The sequence below is a fragment of the Gnatocerus cornutus genome, chromosome 4 (genome assembly GCF_029298725.1).
Source record: "Gnatocerus cornutus isolate USDA-ARS CGAHR chromosome 4, icGnaCorn1.1, whole genome shotgun sequence".
Lineage (NCBI taxonomy): Eukaryota > Metazoa > Arthropoda > Insecta > Coleoptera > Tenebrionidae > Gnatocerus > Gnatocerus cornutus.
This window is the reverse complement of record NC_142236.1, coordinates 19,278,765-19,305,731: the sequence shown is the minus strand read 5'-3', so window position 1 is coordinate 19,305,731 and position 26,967 is coordinate 19,278,765. Positions and strand designations below refer to the sequence as shown.

Below are 26,967 nucleotides of genomic sequence, written 5' to 3'. Positions count from 1 at the left end.
TCTCGGAATCCGCAATTAATTTTATTTTTTTCGTTTTAGTTAAAAAGCTACAAGGCTTTAATGTTGACCAATAGAATGGCTTCAAATAATTTTTCAATTTTGCAGAAATCCAAGTAGCTTTCGGACAAAACGAATAATTTGTCACTTTCCCGTCACATTTGAACTTTTAAATTAGTGGCGTCAATAAAAGGGAAAAACAATAACGCAATTTTATTCAAAAAACAGACAATAAAGAAACACTACAATAGATGTTCAAAATGGCCACTATCTTGTTGAACACATAATTGTAAACGACGCAACAATGTTTCCTTTATTGTACCCAACACATTTTCGTTTTGACGAACTTGATTTGTGATGTCCACAAAAATGGAAGAAGTACGCCACTGATAAAAAATAAGAACTGTCAATTTGACATCAAACAAAAAATTTTCTTCAGTAACTCTGATTCAAATTTTTGTAACCTTATGCAAATTGTTACCTGATTGGTCACATTCAAAGCCTTCCAGCTCTTAAACGGTTCAAGAAAACCCGAAAAAAACTTCGAAACATTACTTTTCACGGCTGCCTCTATCACCCCTTTTTCTATGGCCGTAACGTTACCTAACACCCTGTATATTGAAAGGATATTGGAGGCATAAGGTTAATGAAAAACATTTTTAAAAGATTTTTTTTATTGACATTACTTGAACTTACGTACTTTATAGTGGCACCCAAATAATAAAAAACAAGTTTTCTAAAAAGATGACATTTTTTATTTTTTTAATGTTGGGTCAAGATAAAGCTAAACTGCTTTAACATTCTTCTCTATTAAAGAGATAGCGAGGAAACGTTTCGTTTCCAACGAGTCATGTACACTATTTTTTCTACGACCTCCATCTCAAACAAACAATGAGTTTCAATAATATTTCTTTTCTTATTTATTCTAAATATAATTTTCGTGCGACCTATAACAGAGTTAAAGTGACCCCAAAAGTTGATGTTTTGGCAAGTCTATTTACAAAAGTAAAAGTCACAAATAAAGATATGAATAAATTCGCACAGATCTGTCAAAAGCAACCTAACCGATTAATTTTTTAATATAAACATACTACCAGTCTCTAATTAGAACCTAATCGGCTATCTTTAGTTCTAGTATTTAGAGATAGCACTAATGCTATAATACACAGTCATCAAATTATTCGTTCGCAGTACAATACAATACATAGGATTTTGACAAATTCGTGAACAGTCATAAGTTTTGAATGCATTAAGATCTTGAAAGTGGCGGTTCAAAGTAAGCGAAGTATATTGCATTGCTAGTCTAAGCAGCAACAAGTTCTATCAATTTTCACAAGGTCACACATGAATGCAAAATACTGTTTTTAGGCGTTGTAAGTTATTTTTCTAAATGATTGATGTTTATAAAATTTTAGCTAAAGGTTGATCTGTTTAGAAATACAATAAATAAAGCCCAACTTGCGTAAATTTAGTCTAATAAAAAGTGGCAACGAAATACCTTCCTCATTAAGATAACAGTTGTAGCCATTTTGACGATGATACTTATCTACAAGTAGGTACGACAATTTTTTATCAATCCTTTCTAACTGGTCTTGAAACGTTGACTTGATTTTATTATTGACGTGTGAATGTGCGCAAAATAGCTACCCTTTAAGGGTAGTTCTAGAGTGATTTGAGATTAAGGTCTTTCCAAAATGTCTGAGGTGAGTTAAGCACTGTTAACTAATTATTCTAATAACTCAAGTTTGTCTCAAAGAGCCGATTTGCGCAAGTTTTATCATGATTATGTAACTTAAGCTTTGGTTATAGTATATTATTATACGAGCATGTTATGAGACCTCTTATTTACGAGTTTGCAACACGAGCGAGCCTGCGAGCGAGTTGAGTAAATCAACCAAGTGAATAAGAGCCATAACATGCGAGTGTTTTACTATGCTTTATCTACGACTTCAAAAAAGTAGACACAAACCTTGGATTTTTTCGGCAAGAGATTTAAGATTACGGCTTTGCAATGTCTAGCAGAGTACTCATTAATTCGTCAATACTATCACTACTATCATTTATGTTGAAACACTGTTATTTTCTTCAAAATACACAAACTTTAATGACTTTTGTGAATTTTTAGTTGTCAAAATAAAATCTTACAGTTGTTTTCATTGAGTACTAGAATAAATTGATGAACACATTGGGTTATAGTAGTCATAACTAAATGACTTTCAGCCAGTCAGAGCCCGCGCTGAGTTCATTACTACACGGGTTCCAGTTATGGCTACTATGACTTGTTTAAAGCGAACTACGTTATGAACAAATAACTAAATAGTCGTAGATAATTATTTTTATGTGCTTTTAAAAGCATTGGTATGTATTGTGAAAAATACATTTTTTTAACAGAAAATCAACTATGTATACCTATTATTAATAAGTTGTAATGTGACAACTTAAGTATTAAAATTATAATAGCTCGCTACTCGTATTTTTTAAATGTATTTCAAAGTGTATGTAACATATGTACGGCGACAACCTTGAGGCAACATTATTAATAATGGTGAAATCAAAATTTAACTGGTTTGTTATCAGATAAAGTCGTGGTACACGAGCATACATTGGCCACTTATCACTTATCAGTCTAAAGATCTAGTAACAAATTAAAGATGTTTCACAATTTACTGTTAATTTTCAAGAACACGAGCATATGGACAATCTCGATAGCTGAACAGAAAAGCATCATAAATACTGCGAGGGGTTTCGTTTCGTAAAACTGTTAGTTTCTTTTAAACTAGCAAAAAGTCAATAACGAAATCTTGTTTACCAGATAATATTCACTTAATCATACGTATCTGTAAAGTAGGTAAGACGGTTTCTTGGAATCAATTTCTTATCAATCGCTTGTAATTGAAGTACATATATGATAAAAAATTGACACGATTTTAGTATTGACCCTTTCAGGGTAGTACGAGTTTAATTTGAGTTTAAGGTGTCAAGTAACTTTTCGATTTCTGTCCAACACAAGCATTCTAAACATTTTTAAAAGCAACGGTGCTAAATGCTGCCTAGCCTAGAGTATCTAGCATGAAGTTTTCTAATAAAAATAATCACTTTAACTTGTTGCAAAAGGGTCTACTTGAGCAAACTTTACCACACTTATGTAACTAATGTTTGGACTATTTTTATGCACTTGTGGAGCATTGGTATTGCGAAATTAGCGTTTTATCCCGAGTAAACAAACTTCTCAACAAATAATGAATTGCTTACAGAGCCTATAAATAAAATGATAAGTGATAACTGATAAGATAACTCAAGTATTAAAGTTAGAATGGCTTCTAACTCGTATTTTTTACAATTAGTTTCAACGTGTATTTATTGCATATTTATACACTGTTTATTTTGAACGTGAGGTTCAAAGTTCAACATGTGTTCAAATTGTTCAATTGGGTTGTACCTCCCAGTGATATTTTTTGATTTATTAGATCGCATGCATTGTTTCGTTGACAGCTGACTTTTATTTACAAGTAATCGAAATGACAGAAACAATAGCAACGTTAAGAAATTATTTCATGTTCTCAAAATTTAGACAAAAATCGCCAATGTTTTTGTTCGTTATGGGTAGAGACTGAAAAACAAGATTTGTAAAAGAACTTAACCTACCGTGCTAGTTTTTAACTGTAATTAACATGAGATGGTGCAGTGAGTGCAAGTAATGTCCAGTGTATGGCTTAACATGTTCAGAAAAAAAGAGAAAATATAACCTTCGAGAATCAAAACGTTGATAACTTCATCTTTTCATGCTCATTGAACCTCAATAGTTTCACTTGCTTCGAATCTAAACTGAGATTCGATTAAAAGAATGCAAATATTCGCCCAAATCATCAATTCGGAAAAATAGACGATTTGTTTGGAAACATGTTTACTAGTCAAAAAACATCCACATCACGTAGTAGAAATCTTTTAATATCCATTTTTCATCTAATGAAACTTAAATCGCTTTGTATTTTCAATAAATTCCTGATTTAACCAAAAGCGTCAATTAACATGTAAACAAACTATTTTGACACCCCCTACGCTAAATTAGTACCAACTTTGATAAAAACCTCTAACCTGCAAGATACACTTAGCTCTCATATTCACCTTCCGCCACTAAAAATGGAACCTTTTATAGGTAATAAATGAGGTTTATGTACCGACGGCCTATAACTTTGAGGCAACATTAGGGGGAAATCAAAATTCAACAGACTTATTCTTATCAGATGAAGTGGGCGATACACGAAAATGTATTGTATGTATTGGATTCTTATCACTAATCTAAAGATGTGGTAATAAAACTAAAGTTGTTTTTAGTATTTTTTTTTAATTTTTAAGTGTACGGGTTTATGACTAATCTGGCAATAAAATACTACGAGGCGTTTCATAAAACTTTTCAGCCTTAAGGAATTGAAGTGACTATTTTTTGCTACCAATACAAAAACACACATCTTACCACTTTCTTGAAAAACCACTGATTAAATCTCCACCTAAAACTAACAAAACTTTCATTGTTGCTCAATAATCAAGATTTTATTCTACCTTAAATTACCTTAAATCCTGTGGCGAACTGGAAATTTTGAACAAAAATTGAAATAATTTTGTCTCGAAAACGAAAAACTCTCACATAAAGCATTTTTTGTCAGTTGATTTAACTTGTCTTCACCATTTAACGTCTTTTGTTTGGTATTGTTTTTTAAAATCACCCTGTATAATTATACATATCTACATAGTGTTTTTGAAATACACTACAAAAATCGAATTTACTATTTTTTAATTTTTTTAACGTTAAAAAAAACACCTTTTACCACTTACTTGGAACACCACTGATGAAAATATCCACCTAAAACAACAAACCTTGGATTGTTGCTAAGCAATTAAGATTATATTCTTTAATTCACTGGCGAGCTGGAAATTTTGACTAATAATTCGATCAATTTAATCTCGAAAACAAAAAGACTTAAACTGAAAATGGAATTTTTAGGTCTCAAAAGCGGCCTAAAAGTAAGTTTTTTCTGGTCGCAAACATTTTTGACCGATCTATGGTGGCGCCATCTATGCATAGTATTGCATACTACATCAAGATACCGATATTACCCTCAATTTTATAATTATTTGGGTAAAATCAAATCGACAAACTGTTGTAAAGTGCAACAAAGACGTGTTGAATTATTGAAAATGAACATGTCTAGCAGTGTTGCGGCAACAACATCAAAAAGCACATCAAACCTAATTCATACAAATTGAGAAGCTAACCATGCCGAAACTGCAAATGTAAATAAAGAAAATATGAACTTTTCTGAATGATTCATAAATATTTGCAATTATTCAGTTGTTATAAATGATTAAATCAATAATTCATAAATAAAAATTAATTAGCTTGTAAATTTAATTATATCGCCTAAAAAATCTTGTGTGTATTACGGCTAAAAAGTGCCATTTTGCCCTCGCCTTCTTTCTTGCCTCGGCTATCGCTTCGGCCATTACAAAAAGATACACTTTTTGGCCTTGGTAACCAAATAACTATTACCTACAACATTTTTTGCCAATTCATTCTACTTGTCTTCACCAATTACCGTGTTTAGTTTGCTAGTGTATTTCAAAACCACCTGTATCTGGATGTGTGTAAGTTTGACGGTTTCTTGAAATCAACATTTAATCAACTGAAGTTTACAGGTGACCCAGAACTCGTGACCGAAAGACAACAATTCTGAACCAAAATTTCGAAAAAAAATATTTAGCTCAAAAAATAATCGAGTTAAAACAAAAAAACGGTAGTTAATCCCGAAGCTGAACACAATTATACTAAACACAATACTATCATTCATTGTTCAGATGAACATAAAACTCTGTATAATGAAAAGTTGTTATGATTTTCACTTAAATTTGAGTTTTGCAATTTTAAATAATAATAATTAGCGCGCCACTGAAAAAGTTTATGAGTAAATAAGGGTAAACTGAACTATACTGAATCTTGCACTTGACGTCGTTACTTTCTGTGCAAACTTGAACTGGTCGACTTGAAAGTAGTCCAAACCGCTTTCTGGTCAGAACGGACAGCGCAAAAGTCGATGAAAATGTCTTTTTTCCGAGTGCCGCTCAATTGTATTGCCGTTAAATTACATGATAAGTGGTACTGATAACAATATAACTTAAGCATTCAAATTAAATTTGCTTATACTTGTATTTTTTTAAATCAATTTGAAAGTGTAGTTGACGTTGATTTATGTTGGTAATTACAGAAAGGTAATGAGGCTCTTCAGAGTTCACATCCGTGGAATTTGTCTGAAGAGGATAATTCAGGAAGAAAATCAGAGTGGGAAGAAAATTATCGGAAACTTCAAGAACAAATTCGGGAACTAGAAGAACAAAATGTGTTGCTGAAAAACGAACTGCAGTCGAAAAACCTAAACAAGGTAACACCAGTCTTATCTGCATACTGAAAAGTTGTTATGATTTTAACTTAAATTTGAGTTTTGCAATTTTAAATAATAATAATTAGCGGGCCACTGAAGAAGTTCATGAGTAAAAAAGGGTAAACTGAGTTTTTTGCACTTGACGTCGTTACTTTTTGTGCAAACTTGAACTGGTCGACTTGAAAGTAGTCCAAACCGCTTTCTGGTCAGAACAGCGCAAAAGTCGACGAAAATGTCCTTTTTTCTGTGTGCCGCTCAATTGTATTGCCGTTAAATTACATGATAAGTGGTACTGATAACAATATAAATTAAATTTGCTTATACTTGGATTTTTTAAATTAATTTGAAAGTGTAGTTAACGTTGATTTATGTTGATAATTACAGAAAGGTAATGAGGCTCTTCACAGTCCACATCCGTCGAATTTGTCTGAAGAGGATAATTCAGGAAGAAAATCAGAATGGGAAGAAAAATATTGGAAAGTTCAAGAACAAAATCGGAAACTAGAAGAACAAATTGTGTTGCTAAAAAAGGAACAGCAGTCGAACAATCTAAACAAGGTAACACCAGTTTTATCTATACCTTACTATTTTTCACACTATCTTGGTGGGAAGTGGAAATGATCACGCGGAAAATCGTCGGATGATTAACTGACGTGCCTTCTGTTCGGATAATTTGCGTAGCATTTTCATAAAAAGCTTCTAAAATGGATTCTTCATTTTTAACAGTTCATATAAATCTTGGTAAACCAACAGCCCCGCGACGATCTGCGGGTAATAACTAACCAGTCTGTCAACCGCGAGAGATCCTTCAAAAAATCGTTTAATCATCCGAGTATAAGCTGTTAAGTTGCAAATTTTTTTTCCCAAATTTTCCAATTTGAATTTTGACGACAATAAATATGAAAAACAAATAGAATTTGTCTATGTCCGAGTTTTTGACTTTATGGGTTTTTGTGACGATTTACGGTTGGATTCAATAAACTTTGCTATGACCTCAGATGTGAAACAGAAAATAAATTTTTGATAATTGATCTTATAGTTGATAGCTGGGTCTGTGAATATCAATACAAAAATTATCTCCAACCACAAACTTTCATAAAAACCCTTAAAGACAAATACGCCAAGCAGGTCATTTCCATACTTATTTAAAACATACATACTGCATACTACAGCCGAGCGAGCTCTTATAAATCTCAAACCTAATTTTCATGTTGTATCAAAATATAGAGATTACCGGATGTAAAAATGACTGTTGAAAGTTGGCAATTAGCGGAAGTGTTAGGAACAACAAAAATGATTCGTTGTTTGTTGTTCAACTTGTTTGCAGTCTAGGTCGATAAAGAGCAAATTTTCATTAACAGATAAATTGTCAAATGTGGATTTTGAGCCCCGATATGAAATGAAATTCTGCGTAATTGCTCAAATATCGATGTTTGCTTTAAAAATCTGCGAAAATTCGAAAATTAGGTACATAGCTTTAGTCGTGATATTTTTTTTTCTTTGGAATAATCATATTTTTGATTTTTAAAAATTCCTAGAACAAATTATCCGGAAACAAAATGCTAAAAAACTGATGGCGAAAACCACATCTCTCTATCTGTCGTAGTTTCTGAAATGCAATTTCCCGCTCATGACCTCATTTCTTTTCTGCTGATTGTACAGATCGCCTTGTCATTGGTCCATTTTATTGTCGTTTGCCGTTATTGTTAGTTTTTCGTCTTTAACTCCATCATGGTTCTTTCTAATGTGACCGGTTCTCGGCAAAGCGTGGATTCTGAAACATCGTATACATAGAAATTTGTAGTATTTCTTTTTTTGATCAATAGTAATTTCACAATATGAGTTTTTTGCATTTCATATAAAAATCTGCTGCTAAATTTATACCTTCGTTATCTTACCTCATTTGCGTATGAAGTTAAACTAAAAGACAAATTATTATAGGATCAAAATCCAGCTCAAGTCAGCAATCCTGGTGGCAAAAGAGACAAAAAAGGGAAAAAGCAGAAGGTAGGTAGTTCGTTTATTATTATAACGTACGTAGTTAAATTCAATTACTACAGTAGTTATAACAAATTGTTGAAAGTTATTTCCAAAGCTACTCTTGAGAAAGACATTTTTATGGACTTGTTATGCAAGGTTTTCCAAAACTTTTTGGAAGTGACCTTAATAGCCGGACCCTGTTCAATATGCTAATTTTTGTTATAGGATCGCACCAATGACAAACTGCCTAATCAAGACAAAACGGTAAGAAAACTTTTTATTGTAATAAGTACTTTACTGCTCAAATTCTGCACTATTCCGAACTCTTTTTATACTAACTTATAGCTGAAGCAAATAGAGGATATAGGATAAGACGTTAAACTTACATATCAAATAAAATTGTGTTTAACAAATACATATTTGGTATTCTATTCCAGAAATTTACAAAACGAACTGGCACGACTAATGCTGGATTTGAATATGAAAAGTATATGATGATTCATCTTATTTTGAAGATGATTGAAGATCCTTCAATTCGCGATTTTTACGTTGCTTGTAATGATCCTGAATTTGGAACCTTTGACGATGTTGTAGTTAGTTTAGACAAAGGCGGTGAAAACGAGCAAGGTTTCGCGCTTCAGCTTAAACATACAAACGAAAAAAATATCCTCACTTTAAAGGCTCTAACTTCAAACGAAGGAGATTTTAGCATTAAGAAATATTATCAATCTTTTCAAGAACTTCAACACTATGCATCGAATTACAAATTTATTCTCATGACAAATCGCACTTTTAACAATCCTAATAATTACCCTGTCGAGCTCAACGTTGATGGAGAAAATTTGAAAGTCAAACTCGTTCAATCAAAAAAAGAAAAATTGCTTGAAAATGACAAAATGGTTTGCTATGAAATTCATCTTGAGAAAGATGAAAATTCGCTATTTAGTTCTGAGATTTCTCGCAAATATGAAACGTTTTTTGAACACTTTCTCCTCTGCACCAATCAATTCAACATTAATGGAATCAAAAATCAAGTTCTTGAACAGCTTAAGAATTTATTTTCAAACAATCTGCCTGACTTGGACGTCGCCTTGAAGGGGATTGTTGAGTTTATTGATAAATGGGACAATGAGCAAAAACGAAAACTGAAACTGAATAAACAACTAATGGAAGAAGTAATAACGCTTTGTTTACTTGAGCAGTTTATTTGTCCCATAATTTCCGGTCCCAATAACGAAAACAGAACTTTGTTGCGAAATGTGATGTCAGAGTTTCCTTTAATCATTTTCCGAGAAGAATCGCTTGACGTCGTTCAACAACTTTGGGGAAACATTAACGTATTCGAAAACGAAGAAACAACTAAAGAAACAATACGAACGTATTATATTAAATGTAATTATGTTGATAATAAAAGAACATTTTCTGATGTCGAACGTGCTAAACTGCTGTGGTTAACAACCAATTGTCCTTTGCTATTGAAAGAAAATCCTTACATTGAGAAGGTTGTCAAAATGTGCCCACACAAAAATTTTGTACTCATAGCCAACGCTCAAAATGTTCAAACGGAAACGTTCAGAGTCTTTCAAAAACTGTCGGACCTCACTTATTCAGATGATTCAAACAAGCTGAAAGACAGTTTTAAATGTCTATTATCTGGAAAAGAAGAAAGTTTGAATGAACTCGTTGAGTTTCACAAAGAATTTGAAGAAGTAATAACGACAGACATTCTGCTAAAAATGCTGGATCAGCCGTACGAGTTAAGACAAAAACAAGAAAAACTTCCACTTGCTTACATTCCAAGATCAGTTTTGAGAAACTATGTTGATGTCAGCTTTCTTGAAACTGTTGATACAAACACATTAATTTTGATAGACTCTGCAAAACACAATGAAATAATTAAGTTGGATACCAATCGGTTCAACGTACATTTTTTTGGGAAAGATTTTATCACTAACAAAGATCACCAACCAACATTATACATCAGCGAGACAAAATTATCGGCAAATGAATTCCAGGAAATATGTATAAAACATCACGCAATAAGAAATTTTCATCATTTCCGGATGAGTGAGAAACAGTTAGAATGGGTCGGAACCAAAGGAAGTGTCTCGCAAATAGATACTTATTGTAGCAAGAGTGGAATACTGGAAGAAAAGTTATTGTACGCAACTCCGTACAAAATAAACATCATAACAGGCGATCCAGGGATGGGAAAATCTGTTTTTTTACAAAGCTTGAAGAACAACATCATGGCCACGAGTCTTGCAATAATTATGACACCCAAGGATATGTCACTTTTTTGTTCAACTTATTACAAAGAAAATGATTGGAAAAACAGTTTGGAAAATTTCGTGGCAAAGAAAGTGGAAGTTAGTGACGTTTTTGACACATACTTGTTCAAACTGATAATGGAACGTGGTAAAGTAGTGTACTTATGGGACGGTCTTGATGAACTTTCCAAAGAGAATTTGGAAATCATGACGGGAGTAATCAATGGACTTACCGAAAATGTATTAGCACAATGGATCACTTGTCGCAATCACCTTCAAAAATCACTTGAAAATAATTTCAGCGTTTTATCTACAAGCATCGTTCAGTTGAACGAGGAAGAGCAACGCCACTACATCAAGGACCGGCTGGGACCTAACCAGGATGCCATATTTGGAGTAATGGATCAAATTAAGAAAAATATGTACAACAAAGATCAAGATGATATATTTCGAATTCCGATATATTTGTACATGTTGACAGAACTTTTTCTAAACAAACAGAACGGTGACCAAAAAGAGCAATGGAAAGAGCTCAACAACATCGCAATATTGTATGATTATTTCGTACAAGAAAAATGTAAAGTATTTGAAGAAAAAGCTGAAATTGTTTCTTCAAATACGTTTCAGGATAAAATTATGAAAGAAACCATCAACACCAGAATGTCAAACTATCGAACAGCCGCATTACAACTATTATTTGGTGACCAGTATGGTGATTGCAGCAAGTTTATAGAAAAGATTAAGTTAGATGGCGACGAGTTTGGTTTCATAACAAACGTCACTGAAGACAACAGACCACATTTCGCACACTATTCGTTCCCGGAGTATTTTGTGGCTTCATATTTTGCAGAAAATGAAGCAGAAATCCCTGATTTTCTTTTTAAACCGGAATTTACAAATGTTCGGTTTTTACTTGATATGTTACTGGCCCAAAGTTCTCCTGCTTTTGTAGCAGTTGTAGCACAAAACTTTACTGCTCTTCAACAGTATCAAGAAGAACTTCCTGTCAAAGATGCTAAAGATCGGCATCTTTTGCAAGTAGCATGTTCCTGGGGACAAAGACTTCCGAAAGTGCAGGTTAATCAAGTAAACGAATCCTTTGTGGTAAACGATCACTCTTCCTTTAAACCACAGATTGAAGAAAAATATCAACAAATGCTTACCATTCTTTTAAAACGATGTAAAACAAATAATACAGAATTCCAAAGAGACTGTCTTTTGTTTGCTCTGAAATCGGAATGTCTTTCCGCAGTTGTTACATTGGATTGGGAGTGGAAACTGAATTACTTTAAGAACGAAGGCAAAAATCTGTTTTTTACACTTTTGTACTATTGCGTGAAATATGGGTGGAAAGATAAAATTGAAAGAATCAGATGCTATAAAAACCAAATAAAAATTCAAGAAACGAGCTTGCTCTACTTTGCTTGTCAAACTAATAACTTTCAGTTGGCAGAACTGTTACTTTACTTTGGTTCTGACGTCAATTTGAGAGATGCAAATGGTGCGAGTCTAACATACTTGGCTGCAATGAACGGCCACGAGGATCTTCTTCAAGTGTTACTGCAATACGAACCGGAAGTTACTGATGTCGATGGTGACTCTTTATTACATGTAGCAGTGCGCAATGAACATCTTACGGCGCTTAAATATTTGACAAAGTTTGGAATCGGGATAAACTCTGTCGATAAACACAAATGGACACCGCTGCATTTGGGTGCTCGATTTGGTAATCCAGAAATTGTCAAAGTGTTGATCAATGAAGGAAGCGACATCAACGCTTGCGATGAAGACAATTCAACTCCTCTTCACTTCTCCGCCTACCACGGCCACGATGAAGTATCTGAGCTTTTATTATCAGCTGGGGCCAACATTAAGGCGCTTAATAACTTTGGTTGGAGTCCCGTTTACTCGGCTTACTTTAATAACCAACTTCAGTCTGCTGTAATTCAAAATGGCGGTGATGACTCCAATGAGAAACGAAATGGTCGAACATTGCTGGAGATTGCAGTTGATAACGAAGATTACGACGTCATCAGTGCATTGGAGAATGTTGCTTCGAAAAGCCAAGACCCAAACAAACGAAATGTAAGTTAATTTAACATTATTATTTGCTTTTTTTTATGGAAAATACAGAATAAATAAAAGGCGCCCATGAGTGGAAGTGCAATCATCTCAGAAATTAAAGTAAAATTAATTTAAATCCATTCCTTTTTACAATATGGATATTTTTTTAAGGAAAACTTGGCAATGCTGCTCTTTGTAATAAAATTTTACATACGGCAGTCTCCGTAACTAAGCAACTTTACAATCTTGCAACATTGAAAATTTTTCTACAAAACCAAGAAATGCTACTTTTAAATGTTGGTGGTTTGAAGCACTTTTGTCTTTTTTTTTGATACAGAATATCTTTAAATGTAATAAAGTTATAATGAGTTTGATCGGTTACAAAAAAACGCTTCTATCTTAGTTAAAAAATCACAAATCGTCGTCTAAGCGGCAACATCCGCAATCTCAGTTGTGAAAATATTTTGTTACTACTTGTTCTCAGCCAAATTTCTCGGACAAAACTTACTGGAGAAGATTATTTTTTGTATTTCTGAATAGATTTAACCATAAGCTAAAATTTGGTAACAAGTAATCATTGAAAAAAAATACTTACACTGCTGAAAAAAAGAGTTTTCTTATGCTCCCGTATGACTTTCTAAAAATTGAGGTTGGGGATGTTGCTTAGACAACGAAATTGTGTTTTGGTTTTTAATTTTGGGCTCAGCAAAGAATTGGCTGCAACATGAGCGTCTTTTTTCATCCCCCTGTGTAATAAACTAATATAAGGATGCTCTTTTGACGTTTGACTATTGCAATAAATTGAGTTAATGTTATATAAATTGAAGGAATATTTCTTTTTCTTCATCTTCAAAGTGCATTTTCCAAAATTACAGATTTTGTTAATTGCAGGTTAACCATTCGGTACGGCAGAATTTTGGCTCACCAAACCAACATTGTGGTAATGAGCAAACCAAAGCAACATTTAAAGAGGTAAGTTTGTTAAGTTTGTTTAATAATTTTGCGGTCGTAATTTACGGGACCATTCGAAAATCTGGTAATTATATTACCAGTACAAATGGGGACCTTTTCGACTTTACAAAAGCATTCACTAATTTTAATATTAACATCAATGATTTATTGAAATTATTTAAAATATAATCGATTTGTTACAATGTGGGTGAAATTTTATATTACAACTACAAGAACATGTGGCTGATGAAGATTTATTTTTTTAGGGCAAGAAGATTCGTTCAAAATCGATAAATAAAGATCATTTAAATTACACGATTGCTAATGCAGGATTACAATTGGCGCTTGACTTGTCAGTGAAAAATTTTGATATTTCTTTCGGAGACAGTAAATCAACATCAATGAAAAATGTAAATTTGGATGCAGTTTTGGCAAATGAAATTAATGAAAAATTTACCATTCTTTGGGAAACTGAACAACACCACTTCAACACACACAGCCAAGATGAATTAAACAAATTTCAAATAGGCAAATATTTTGATCTTCTTACAAACCAAGCCATCGCTGATGATCGTGAATTAGTTGTCATGACTACTTTTAAAATCATGATAAACAGTAAAACCAACTTTTTTGTTAATGATAAGAAAATCGATGTCGAGTTTCTCAAGTGTGATGCGCCAACCACATTGGATAAGTGCAAAATTAAAGGAAATTACTTTCGAATCAAAATTGTTAACAAGAATTCTTTGTCTAAAGAATTTGAAAAGCATTTCAAAAAGATTATTTTTTGTACTTTTAAAGAACACGTTGATCAAGTGGAAAAAAGGATTCTAACTTCGATGAAAAGTCTGTCTTCAAGTGACAATCTTGGTGGAATCAAATACGTCAAAGCCATAAAAAATTGGCTTGATCATGAAAAAGAAAACGAAAAATTAGACAAAAGATTGACTCAGCAAATTATTACGCTTTGTTTGTTAAATTCATGTATTCACACAATTTCTTTCGGTCTTGCAAACGAAAATGGAAGCCTATTACAAGAAGCCATTTCTAAATTTGATGTAACTATATTTAATAAAAATTGGCTTAAAAACGTAAAACAAATATACGCAAACGCCAAGCTTGAAGTAGATGACAAAGATCTGAACTCTATAAGAAAAAAATTTCAACTGTTTTTTGGTGACGGAGATTTGACTGATAAGGTTTGTACAAAATTACTATGGATGATTGGAAAATGTCCGTTAATTGTTGACGAAAATGCACATTTGAGCAAAATCATTGAGCTGTTTGGCGCTGGAGGATTTATTTTATGTAGTCAAGATTGTCTCCACTCTTTACCCAAAAATTGTTCTGTTTTTGGTAAATTGTCTAATTTAAGCAATTTTAACGAGTTATGTTACAAAATCATTACAAACTTCAAGTGTCAATTGACAAACAGCGAAATCAATTTGAAAGAACTTTTTCGACAAGATCCATCTTTTGAAGACATCGTAACAACCAACGAATTAATCCAAATGTTGCACCAACCATACAAACTACAACAGACTATCGAAAAGGTTCCAAAATCCTACATTCCAAGACAGGTTTCCAGGAATATCATTGACTTCAAATATCTCCGAAAAGTGGACAAAGAATCATTGATTGTCATTAGCAACGTCAACAATTTCGAAAACATCAAATCGTATTTACATCCATATTACAACAACACATTGCAAGAACCTGTGGAAGCATCGAATATGTATGTACTTAAAGACAGTTGCACCGAAAATGAATTTGATGAGATATGTAAGAAATACAAAGACATTAAGCAAAAGTTTCATCATCTTGAATTCGTTGATGGGCAATTGGAGTGGCTCCAGAGCGTTGGTGACCTCTCGGATTTAGCACCGTATCGTTGTAATAGTTTGTTTACTAATGAAAATTTACTGCTAAGATCTGGGAACAAAATAAACATAATATCAGACAAGCCAGGGAAAGGAAAAACTGTTTTGTTGAAACATTTAAAAAATGTTTCTGACTCTTACGCACTTTACCTTTCAACAGCAGATATTTTGACACTTTGTCAAAGTACGACCCTCTCAATAAACGAATTTGTAAATTTTATTGAAAAGAAACATTCAGATTTAAACACTTTTGATAAACAATTCTTACTTTACCTACTTCGAACCGGGAATATTACATGTATGTGGGATGGTTTGGACGAAATTTCTGAAAACGATTTGCGCATTATGGCAGAATTTATTTTTAAATTTTCAGAAATAGAATCAAGACATTATATTTCATGTCGGTCGTATGTAGCACAGAATTTTGAAGACTTATTTTCAGTGTTATCCAGAACAATTGATGAGGTTAATGAGGATCAAATTAATTTATACATCCAAAACAGACTTGAAGGTATTTTGGAACCAGCAATATTAAAAACTGCAGTTACGCAAATTAAAAAACATTTTAACTTTACAAAAAGATGCGACATTTTTGGTCACATTCTGCATTTATTTATGTTTACTGAGCTCGTGATAAAAGATAGCAAGAAATACTTGAGTATCTTTGCTAAAGCAACTTATTATACTCTTACTAACTTGTACGACGCATTGTTACAAGAAAATGAAAACCTTTCATCTGGTAAAATGGATACCTACCAGAAAACATCACTAATGGCAATTTTTGAGTTGGATTTTTGCCGCAATTTCATATTTCTTAACAAATACAAAAATTCGCAATTTTATGATGATAATTTTCGGTTCATTAGTTTCCACAAGAAAAACGGCGGAGAAATACAGTTTATAAAGAATTTCTACACAGACTATTTGGCTGCAAGTTTATTGTTTAAAAATTATGAAACTCCATTTAATAAGTTAGTTTTATTTAACATCAAGTACACAGCTGTGCGCTTTCTGTTTGATGAATTACTGGCGGAAATATCATTTCCTCACCTTGCGATTTTGTACAAAAATTTCGATGAACTTATTCTTAACGAAAAACAACTTAAAGCAAAAGACTTGGCCAATAGAAATTTACTACAGTTAACTTGTTCTTGGGGAGAAAGATATCCTATATTAGAAGTGCGGGAAGTAAATGATGATATTAAAGAAAAAAATATTAAAAAAAATAACTTAAAATATCTCAAAATACTTAATTTCTTCCCAGACAAAGAAAGTATCACTACAAGTGAAAATATTTTCGAAATGAATGCAATTGCCTTTGCTGAAAATAGTGGATCCTTGATAGCCCTCCTTTTAATATTGCAAAAAAATTTAGAAACTTTTAGTAGTTACTTCAAATCACAATCCCTCAATTTGGTTTACACATGCTTTTATTATGTTGTACATTTGGAAGATCCGGAGTTTCTTAAATTATTTAAAGATACAAAATGGGATGCAAATGCAGCGAATGAAAACGGGCAAACGGCAATTATGAAGGCTTCCAGGAACGGACACGCGAAAGTGCTGGAGTTGTTAGTTAAATTGGGTGGAGATGTCAATGCAGTGAACAAGAACGGTTGGACGGCGATGATGGTTGCTTCTCAGAACGGAGACGAGAAAGTGGTGGGGTTGTTAGTTAAATCGGCTGGAGATGTCAATGCAGTGGACATGGACGGTTGGACGGCGATGATGTTTGCTTCTGAGAACGGACACGAGAAAGTGGTGGAGTTGTTGGTTAAATCGGGTGGAGATGTCAATACAGTGGACAAGGACGGTTGCACGGCGATAATGTTTGCTTCTCAGTATGGATACGAGAAACTGGTGGAGTTGTTGGTTAATTCGGGTGGAGATTTCAATGCAGTGAACATGAGCGGTTGGACGGCGATGATGTTTGCTTCTCAGAAAGGACACGAGAAAGTGGTGGAGTTGTTGGTTAATTCGGGTGGAGATGTCAATGCAGTGAACAAGGACGGTTGCACGGCGATGATCTTTGCTTCTCAGTATGGATACGAGAAAGTGGTGGAGTTGTTGGTTAAATTGGGTGGAGATGTCAATGCTGTGGACAAGGACGGTCAGACGGCGATGATGTTTGCTTCTCAGAACGGACACGAGAAAGTGGTGGAGTTGTTAGTTAAATCGGGTGGAGATGTCAATGCAGTGGACAAGGACGGTTGGACGGCGATGATCTTTGCTTCTCAGTATGGATACGAGAAAGTGGTGGATTTGTTGGTTAAATCGGGTGGAGATGTCAATGCAGTGGACAAGGACGGTTGGACGGCGATGATGTTTGCTTCTCAGAAAGGACACGAGAAAGTGGTGGAGTTGATGGTTAAATCGGGTGGAGATGTCAATGCAGTGGACAAGGACGGTTGGACGGCGATGATGTTTGCTTCTCAGAATGGACACGAGAAAGTGGTGGAGTTGTTGGTTACATCGGGTGGAGATGTCAATGCAGTGGACAAGGACAGTTGGACGGCGATGATCTTTGCTTCTCAGTATGGATACGAGAAAGTGGTGGATTTGTTGGTTAAATCGGGTGGAGATGTCAATGCAGTGGACAAGGACGGTTGGACGGCGATGATGTTTGCTTCTCAGAAAGGACACGAGAAAGTGGTGGAGTTGTTGGTTAAATCGGGTGGAGATGTCAATGCAGTGGACAAGGACGGTTGGACGGCGATGATCTTTGCTTCTCAGTATGGATACGAGAAAGTGGTGGATTTGTTGGTTAAATCGGGTGGAGATGTCAATGCAGTGGACAAGGACGGTTGGACGGCGATGATGTTTGCTTCTCAGAAAGGACACGAGAAAGTGGTGGAGTTGTTGGTTAAATCGGGTGGAGATGTCAATGCAGTGGACAAGGACGGTTGGACGGCGATGATGTTTGCTTCTCAGAAAGGACACGAGAAAGTGGTGGAGTTGTTGGTTAAATCGGGTGGAGATGTCAATGCAGTGAACATGAGCGGTTGGACGGCGATGATGTTTGCTTCTCAGAAAGGACACGAGAAAGTGGTGGAGTTGTTGGTTAAATCGGGAGGAGATGTCAATGCAGTGGACAAGGACGGTTGGACGGCGATGATCTTTGCTTCTCAGTATGGATACGAGAAAGTGGTGGAGTTGTTGGTTAAATCGGGTGGAGATGTCAATACAGTGGACAAGGACGGTTGGACGGCGATGATGTTTGCTTCTCAGAACGGAGACGAGAAAGTGGTGGAGTTGTTGGTTAAATCGGGTGCGAGAAAATAAATGTAACGATTGTTGGTTTATTAGTGACACGATATTTCAGCAGATCGTCACCACTCAATGCTAGGCAGAATTTGGTTAATGAATCCTTCGCGAGCTCTGACACTCTATGGCTGTGTCACAAAATTACAGGTGTGACATATGTGACTTTTTGTTTCACAAAGTTTTTTAATTTTACAAATTCCTAACACAAGACGTGATCGGTTACTGTTAAAGCGCTGCACAAAAATAGCTATTTACTTTCGAGTTACTGTAACTAGGATTTTACAGTTTGATAGCATTATTTGCCGCCTAAGCTGGCGATAATGGCACTTTGCTAGAGTGCTGTAAAGTCGTTTCAGTCCAAGATTTGTATCACGTCTTTGGTCGAAAAATATTTAATTAATAAAATAATTGCGCTTTTCAGTGTCAAAAATGTTTTTTTAAAGAAATATCATTTTCATTAGCAAAATTGCTTGTGTAAATAATACTTTGGTGGCTAATCTTCGTTATACAGGGTGATTTTTTTAAAACGGCAGGCGTTGTAGAATTTTTATTTATGAACCGATTTCAAAAATTTAAAAAACAAATTAAATGGTTTTTAATTTACAATAAACTGATGATTTTAGAATTTTTCTAAATGTCTTAGTATCTTTTGGGCGATACTCAACTTTCTTATTTTAAATTGGAACCCATTTTTTTTTCACAATTTGGAAGATATTAATTTTCTTGATTGAGAAATGTGTAATATGTTCTACTTTTACCAAAAATATTTTTAAAAAAAATTATCAATATTGAATCCAAATGTGTTCCCTGAAAAATGTAACGACAAGTATTGTCAAAAAACATCAGATAACTGTCATCGTTGATCACAATAAAGTATACGAGCAGCCGTTTAAATTGTAGGAGTATTTAGGGTTTCATTTCGGTCTCGGCGGGTTTGTGATTTTATGGTAATAACTCTGTATATATCTGATAGCTTATTGAAGGATTTTGTAGTAGGTTCTTCTTATCAAATGAAAACATTTTTTGATCTTAATATTCTGGAAAACTAGGTTTTTCAGTGTAATTAATACAAAAGTTGTATTAATTCTGCAACCAATAATTTTGAACAAAACCATTGCTTTGATTAGTAAAAGATAGAGAAAATTCCATTTCCTGGCGTTTGATGTTAGGTTTGCTAGTTTCTAGTATTAGTCCTATTGTAATGTTTAGTCTATTAAAAAATTATAATTCTCTTCAAATTATTTTTGGTTTAATTTGTATTTTATTAACTGTAAATGTATGTATATTATTGAGTTGGTACGTGTGTATGTATAACACAATAAAATTGTAATAAAAATAAAAACGATGACCAAACTGAGATTCAACAAAATGTACTCAGAATGTGTGTTGACCAGTGATGAAAGTAGTGTTTAATTCGTTCTGGATTAGCTTAATTTTCGAGATGAGCACAATTTTATGTGTCTGGATGAGGATAATTTTCAGTATTCATGGGAATACCTAATCGAAAAAAAAAGAAAGATACCGAGAAGCAATTAGAAAAGGGGTCTTTGCCAGTAGTCCAAACCTCTAACCAGCCACAGGGTAGAGGGTGGAACTCTCCCGGTTGTTATTCATTTAGAATTCGATAAGATCATTGGCATTACTTTTTGTTGCAAAAATGCGTTGAGCTAAACCCAGATTTCAGATTTTTTTATTCAAATTTTCTAAAATCCGCAAATTTGGGTTTGTGGCTTCAAATTTTTGCCCACTTTGTAGACAGATCAAGCTTATTAAGTGTGGGAAATTTCGAAAATTAAAATCGGAAAACGCTGGCATTCCACAACTTCTCGATTTTCTTTCTCGAGATTTTGCATTCTTTAAAAATTATATTTTTTTTATAAATAATTTATTTTTTAAAGATTTAAATTAAAATTTTAAAATTTTGGCCTATTTTTCAGTCGGATGAAGATTAGTATTGTATCAGAAGTTTTAAAAATGAAGACTTGGAGATCACACAGTAAACGGAAATTTTGCGTTCTTTAAAAATTTAAATTTTCTAAAATATACGATTTTTTTAGACCGATTATTTTGAAACTTCACTCAGTTTATAAGCGGAACAAGGTTACTAACTACACCAAACTTCAAAGAAAAAGTTCAAGATGCCGTGAAAATCTGTCACATGAAAAAGTGAACGAAAATTTTGAGTTTTTAAAAAATTAATTTTCACTAAACACTGAAATTTCGAAGCTTAAATTTTAGAAGTCGATGAGAACTAAACTTTGAACTTCAATATTTTGAAAAGTAAAGTTTAAACTATCGAAACAGAGACGGATCAGAATTTTTTGGACAATTCTTTACAAAATAGTGTCATTTCTTCCTAAATTTGACATAAATTTCGGGAGTCTAAAACGATCTAGAGCGAATTGAGACTTTTTATTTATTGGGTAGGATTTTGTTTCTGCAACAATACGATACGATGGCCTTCAAAACAATTCTTAATCACTCGAAATGCATTTTTTTTTCAAAATTTTCTTGTACTTTAAGAATTTATAATAAGGTATTATCGTGGTAACATCTAATGTTACTTATTTTTCAACACAAATGGTATTATATTTATTTTTTCTAACTTTACATCAAATCTCTACGATGTGAGGTACAATGTGAGATGCGAATTTTAATCAGTTGCCTATTAGCACACACATAAAATTCAATCTCATATTAGCAATATTTGATATTTTGTAATGATAATACCTTAAACTGCTTAAACAAAAAGTTTGTCCACAATGCTTTTTCTAGAGGCGAAAATACTCTTATTGAGGTTTAGTTTGACATTAAATTAAAAAAACTGGAAAGTGTCATACTTTTAGGAAAAATTTGGTGAGTCAAGCTTGTATAGTCCCTCTGTGGCGCTTTTATAAATAACTACTTTATACTTTTGAAAATATGAATGTATATGTTTGAATAATATGCATATCTTTAAATTAATTTCACTCAGTTGTCATAAGTGTACTATTTTTTATAACCGCATTCAACTTTTTTTTCCTTAAATGCAACGTACCACTTTGAGTGCAGGATTTTGATTAGTTTTTTTAGTAAGATATTCAAAACTGTCAAGTTTTAAATTTTTGGTCGCGACTTTGTCAAGTTTTGATTTTTTTTCTAAAAATTCTTGAAATTGCAGCGTCTGACTTAAAAATTTACAGCGTTTTTCTCTACGACTGCAAATCTCTCTTTATCCGTTAAAAAGAACACTGAACGCTGACTGATATGCCTATTAATTGTACAATTCCAAATTTACGTGTGTAAATTCCCATGAAACGATAGAGCAGACTTGTCGATACAAAACACTTGTTTTTATTGTAATTTATTCAAATAATTCTCTTTTAATTTCTGTGTTTTTAATGACTGAAATCAATTCTGATTTGATATGATTCGCCATATTTTTGTGTCTCTTCTTTTTCTCAACCTTTCTCTGGAAACGTCGATGGATCGTGGGTTTTACCAGGGCCCTTTTCATTGCCTTTCATTGGAAGTCCCGTTCTTCTGTTGGCCGGACAAAAAGGTAACTTTTCTTCACTTTCATATAAAACCTTCCTCATTTCTAGGACTTCTTAAAACGGTACAAAAATTGGTCGAAAGTTATCCTTCAGTCTTCAGAATCTGGTTGGGTCCCAATTTGTTCATCATCACATTAAAAGCAAAATCATGTGAAATATTAACTCACTAATTGTCTACATAAAGACAATATTTTTACTTATTCATTGGTCGACCAAGTTTTTAGTTCAATAGTGACAAAGAGCTGTAATCATTATTTTTTTAGTGAACATTCTTACTTTGATTTTTAGTCCACAAATGGCAACCACGAAGAAAAATCTTGAATAAAAGCTTCAATCAAAAAATCCTAAATTCATTCATTGTTATTCAAGTAAAAATGGCTAATAAAATGACGAAGGAATCAGAACATTACTGCGGAAAATCAAATAATTTTGCTTTCACTCTCTGGACCACAACACTGAACACAATTATTGGTAAGATTTTAAAACATTATTACATATTAACATTACGTTACTATTTTTATGTAGAAACGATCGGAGCTGTGGATGTGGCAACGCTGCCAGAAACAAATTCAAAGTTTATTCCCATGTTCGTCAGGTAAAATCTTTAATTATTCATTTTTAAGTCGGTTATAAAACGTTGATTTTTAAAAGTGGCGCCATCTCTTCGGCAAGTTTTGAACAAAAATGTCAAAAATGACACGTTTTTTTTCCAAAAATTTTGACATTTATAGCGGCTTTATTTCTAAAATTTGGACCCCAAACGTCCAAAATTAAGAGGTTTAAGCATTGATAGTTTTTGCATTTTTCTCAAATTTGTATTTTTAAACGACTGCGTCAAGTTTTGAATTTTAAATACTGTTTCAAAAATTGCATGATTTTAAGGAACAAATACGTTTTTTTGAGGTATAAAGTGGCGCCAACTTTATGTCGAATTTAGAGCCCAAACGTGAAAAATTACTGGATTATTTTTGAGTTTTTTAAAAATTCTACTTTCGACTGTGGTGTCATCTCTTTGTCGATTTCTAAACTGTAAATACATTATGCCAAAAAATTTTCGGAAAAATCACGTTTCTTTCTAAAGTGGCTCCAGATTTTTCTCGATTCCGCAACCAAAAAATGACTAACATTTTTGTCATCAACGATTATTTTTGAATTTTTCTCAAATTTTGATTTTTAAACGTTGCGCCAGCTTTGGGTAAAGTTTTGAACTTCAAATATGTCAAAAATTAGATGATCACGGAAAAATCACATTTGTTTTTATGAAAATTTTTACTTTTAAAAGTGGCGCTATCTATGTGTAGAGTTTGGAACTTCATCCGTCAAAGGTTACCGTACTTAAGTTTTTAAATTTTTCGCAAATTTTCAAACGTCATGGCATCTTTAGGTTCAATCTTGAACTTCAAATATTTTATATTGACTGAATTTTAGTTAAATAAGAGATTTTTTAATTTTTGTTTTCAAGTTTTGACTTTTAAAAGTGGCGCCATGTTTGTGTAAATTTAGAATCCAAAGCGTCAAAAATTATACGATTATAAATAAAAAAAGTTTTTTTTTTATTTTTAAAAGAAGCGTCATCTCAGGGTCCAATTTTAAACTGCAAATGGCAAAATCACGGCCTCCTCCATAAAAAGCTAGACTTTCGTCTATCCGGCCTCGCGCGTGGAAGTGATTTTGACGCTAGGGGCGCTGACATACGGTGCATGTGCAGTTGCATAACTTGGTTAAAATTTAAACTTTTAAACAAAGAAAATATTCCTTAGTCCGTGCTTTTAATCCAAATAAATGGTAAGCTCAAGTAAGTACGTAACTGATCAAAAGAACGGATGGGTGATCCCATTAAGCACTAAGATTTTAATTTTTTATTTAAGCCCAATAGATGACTCTGCCCTACTCCCGGTTATCTGTCATGTGTCAAACACAAAGATTGGCCCCACGCGCGAGGCCGGATAGACGAAAGTCTAGCTTTTTATGGAGGAGGCCGTGGGCAAAATTTATTGCTTTTAATAAAAAATTCTATGTGCATTTGAAAGCTGAAACGTCAAAAATTACACGATTCTATATTACAAAAAAATAAAAATTTTATTTTATTATGAAGCGTCTTCTGAGTGTCGAATTTGCAAACCCCAAATGTTCAAAATTACTGACTTTTAAAGAAAAATCAACGGTAATTTATACATTCATATAACGAACTCTATTGAATCATATCTTTTGTAATAAAAAAAATGCCTTGTGTAATATTTTCATTACTCACCTAGTGCTGTAATAGAGATACATTTATCTCGTCTAACTGACATTCGACATATCAATAGTTATTTATTATTGTGGGAGAAACAAATATTAGCGAATGAGAATTATTTAGAATCATGAGAGCGTTGGCCCACTAGTCATTAAATTTCTAATAAAGGTCAAAATCTCTATCGATGATTCATTAATAAGAATCACTAATGGTCTAAAATACTGTTCATGGTAACATCTACCAATAAACAATTTTTCATGTAATACAAACGGTCACATAATTCAACATTAGTAAGTTAAATCATCTTCATTAACTAACTCGTGCGTTTATAGCTTTTTATCCTAATTTACTTATTTGGCGTAGATATGAGAAGCTAGTTGTGGAGCGGACACTCAATCCTATTCACCATATCGACTTGAGTTGGAAATTAAGCTCGAAGTACAAAGACCTGACAGTCTTAAAAGAACTTTATTTACGCCAGATAAGAAAAGTATATCTCTAGAACCTGAGACTTAATCAATTATGTTCTTTTTTTTAGACAATTCGTCGTTTTTAAAATTCTTCCTTTGAAGCGCGAGATGAAAATAATTTTATTAGTCGGGTTTTTGCAGGAGATTATTCAACAAAGAGCTGGTAGAAGAAATTGCAGCTCTTTTTATTGCAGTAAGTGAAACTTCATCTATTGTTGAGGGAAGTTTTCTTTTGGCAATGAGCATTTATCCGGAAGTTCAGGTTGTATGGTTTATTTCTGCACCAAACAGTTTTTGATTTTGACCATAGACGAGACTCTACGAAGAGCAGATTGGTCTTCTCAATGAAGAATTAAATCTCGAGGACCTCAACAAGTTAGACTACTTGAAACGAGTGTTTAAAGAAACAATGAGACTTCTTCCTCCACGTCCGATTGTAGGACGTCACGTGGATAAAACCGTGGAAAAAGGTTTAAACTCTTTGGATTGATCAACAGAGACGTAATTAGAACTATTATTTTAGATGGCCAAGTTTATCCCGAAGGATGTAACGTTTTGATCTTAATCCAATTTCTTCACTGAAATCCTGAGTACTGGTCCGATCCTTTATAATTTGATCCAGACAGGTTTTTACCCGAAGAAGTTCAAAAGAGACCTCGTTGCTCATATATACCGTTTAGTTTCGGACCTAGAAGCTGCATAGGTAAAATTAAGAAGGTTTGATATTTGTGTTGAAGATTTCATTTCAGGTTTTAAATATGGAATGATGACCGACAAAATTCTATTATCTTCGATAATACGGAATTTTGAAGTTCTTCCGGGACAATACAAGTCGCTAGACGAAGTAAAGACGGCGTTTTATCTTGTTCAGAAACCGAAGGATGGTTTGCCAGTGTTTTTACGCAAAAGATGATCTAATTCTATAGAAAAAGATGTTCAAAAGTTTTGCACTTTCTTGCCAAAAGAAAAATAGATGATGTCTTATAGAACTTGTATTTTAATAAACCATTTCCTCTCAGTTTTCTCTTAATTTTCTTTTATTTATATTTGTTTCTGTACACGGAGAATCGAATATGCGGCCTTTCCTGCAATCTTATAAATGAAACTATAAAAACTGTTGGAAAATTATTAAAGATCATGTTTTGAACCGTAAAATAGTATATTATAATACAAGTTAATAAGGAAGCGGGTTTAAGGTCGTAAGTGTTTTAAAGGCGCTTATAAGCGAGTGTTATACGCTATTTTTTATTATACCTATCCATTTACAATCCTTTTGGAGCATTGAAAAAATGTGAAATTGCATATTGTATAACAAGTGTTGAAAATGTAAGATTTCACACGAGTTCTGTAGAATTGAGCCACGAGCCGTAGGCGAGTGGCTTAGGCAAATGAGTGTGAAATCGAATTTTCAACACGTGTTGTACACGATGTTTTTCCGACGATCACAAAAATCGCAGAGTTAATATTTATTTTTTTAATTAAAGTTTATGGTTTACGCTCTTCCATTTGCTAAAAACGGTGCAAAAACACGTCAAGTTATCTCTGGTCAAGTTATAACTTAAAATGTCATTGGGCAGAGCCCCTAGCCGCGGACAAAATAATTATGCCGTTGCGCCGAAAGTTAGATACCGATAATGCCCGATCTGCGTCGACCTGTGTGCAATATAAAAACACACAGTTGTCGGCCAATCAAAGATCTCAAATTTTTCATTGCACACGGGTAAAGCGCTTCGTTCGTCTTCGCGCTGAAATTGTTTGCAATTTTAAATTTTCACTACCAGAAAACTGTATGAAATGTGGAATATTTTATAGTGGTCGTCGGAAAAGGTTGTTTGTGAATCGTTTTCGTAGCGACGGTTAGCAATTGTTTGTTTACGCTGTTAAG

At 33.5% G+C, this 26,967-nt stretch overlaps 1 protein-coding gene across 7 annotated transcripts; it reads left to right on the top strand.

Annotated features, from left to right (window-relative positions):
• Window positions 1-1,583: 1,583 nt before the first annotated feature.
• LOC148176586 (uncharacterized) lies at window positions 1,584-26,100 on the top strand. 7 transcript variants are annotated; one of them, XM_088033939.1, is made up of 14 exons: window positions 1,584-1,700; window positions 6,258-6,431; window positions 6,816-6,989; window positions 8,373-8,438; window positions 8,637-8,675; window positions 8,849-12,766; window positions 13,637-13,717; window positions 13,963-20,836; window positions 20,898-22,847; window positions 22,902-22,971; window positions 24,976-25,344; window positions 25,393-25,552; window positions 25,606-25,785; window positions 25,832-26,100. In XM_088033939.1, exons 1-8 carry the CDS (start codon window positions 1,692-1,694, stop codon window positions 18,856-18,858), a joined length of 9,357 nt encoding a protein of 3,118 aa, XP_087890065.1. In that variant the 5' UTR covers window positions 1,584-1,691; the 3' UTR covers window positions 18,859-20,836; window positions 20,898-22,847; window positions 22,902-22,971; window positions 24,976-25,344; window positions 25,393-25,552; window positions 25,606-25,785; window positions 25,832-26,100. The 7 variants fall into 7 exon arrangements, with proteins under 7 accessions (XP_087890065.1, XP_087890070.1, XP_087890067.1 ...); XM_088033944.1 differs by having other exon boundaries at window positions 13,963-22,381; window positions 22,665-22,847; XM_088033941.1 differs by having other exon boundaries at window positions 13,963-22,381; window positions 22,425-22,847.
• The last annotated feature ends 867 nt before the right edge of the window (window positions 26,101-26,967 follow it).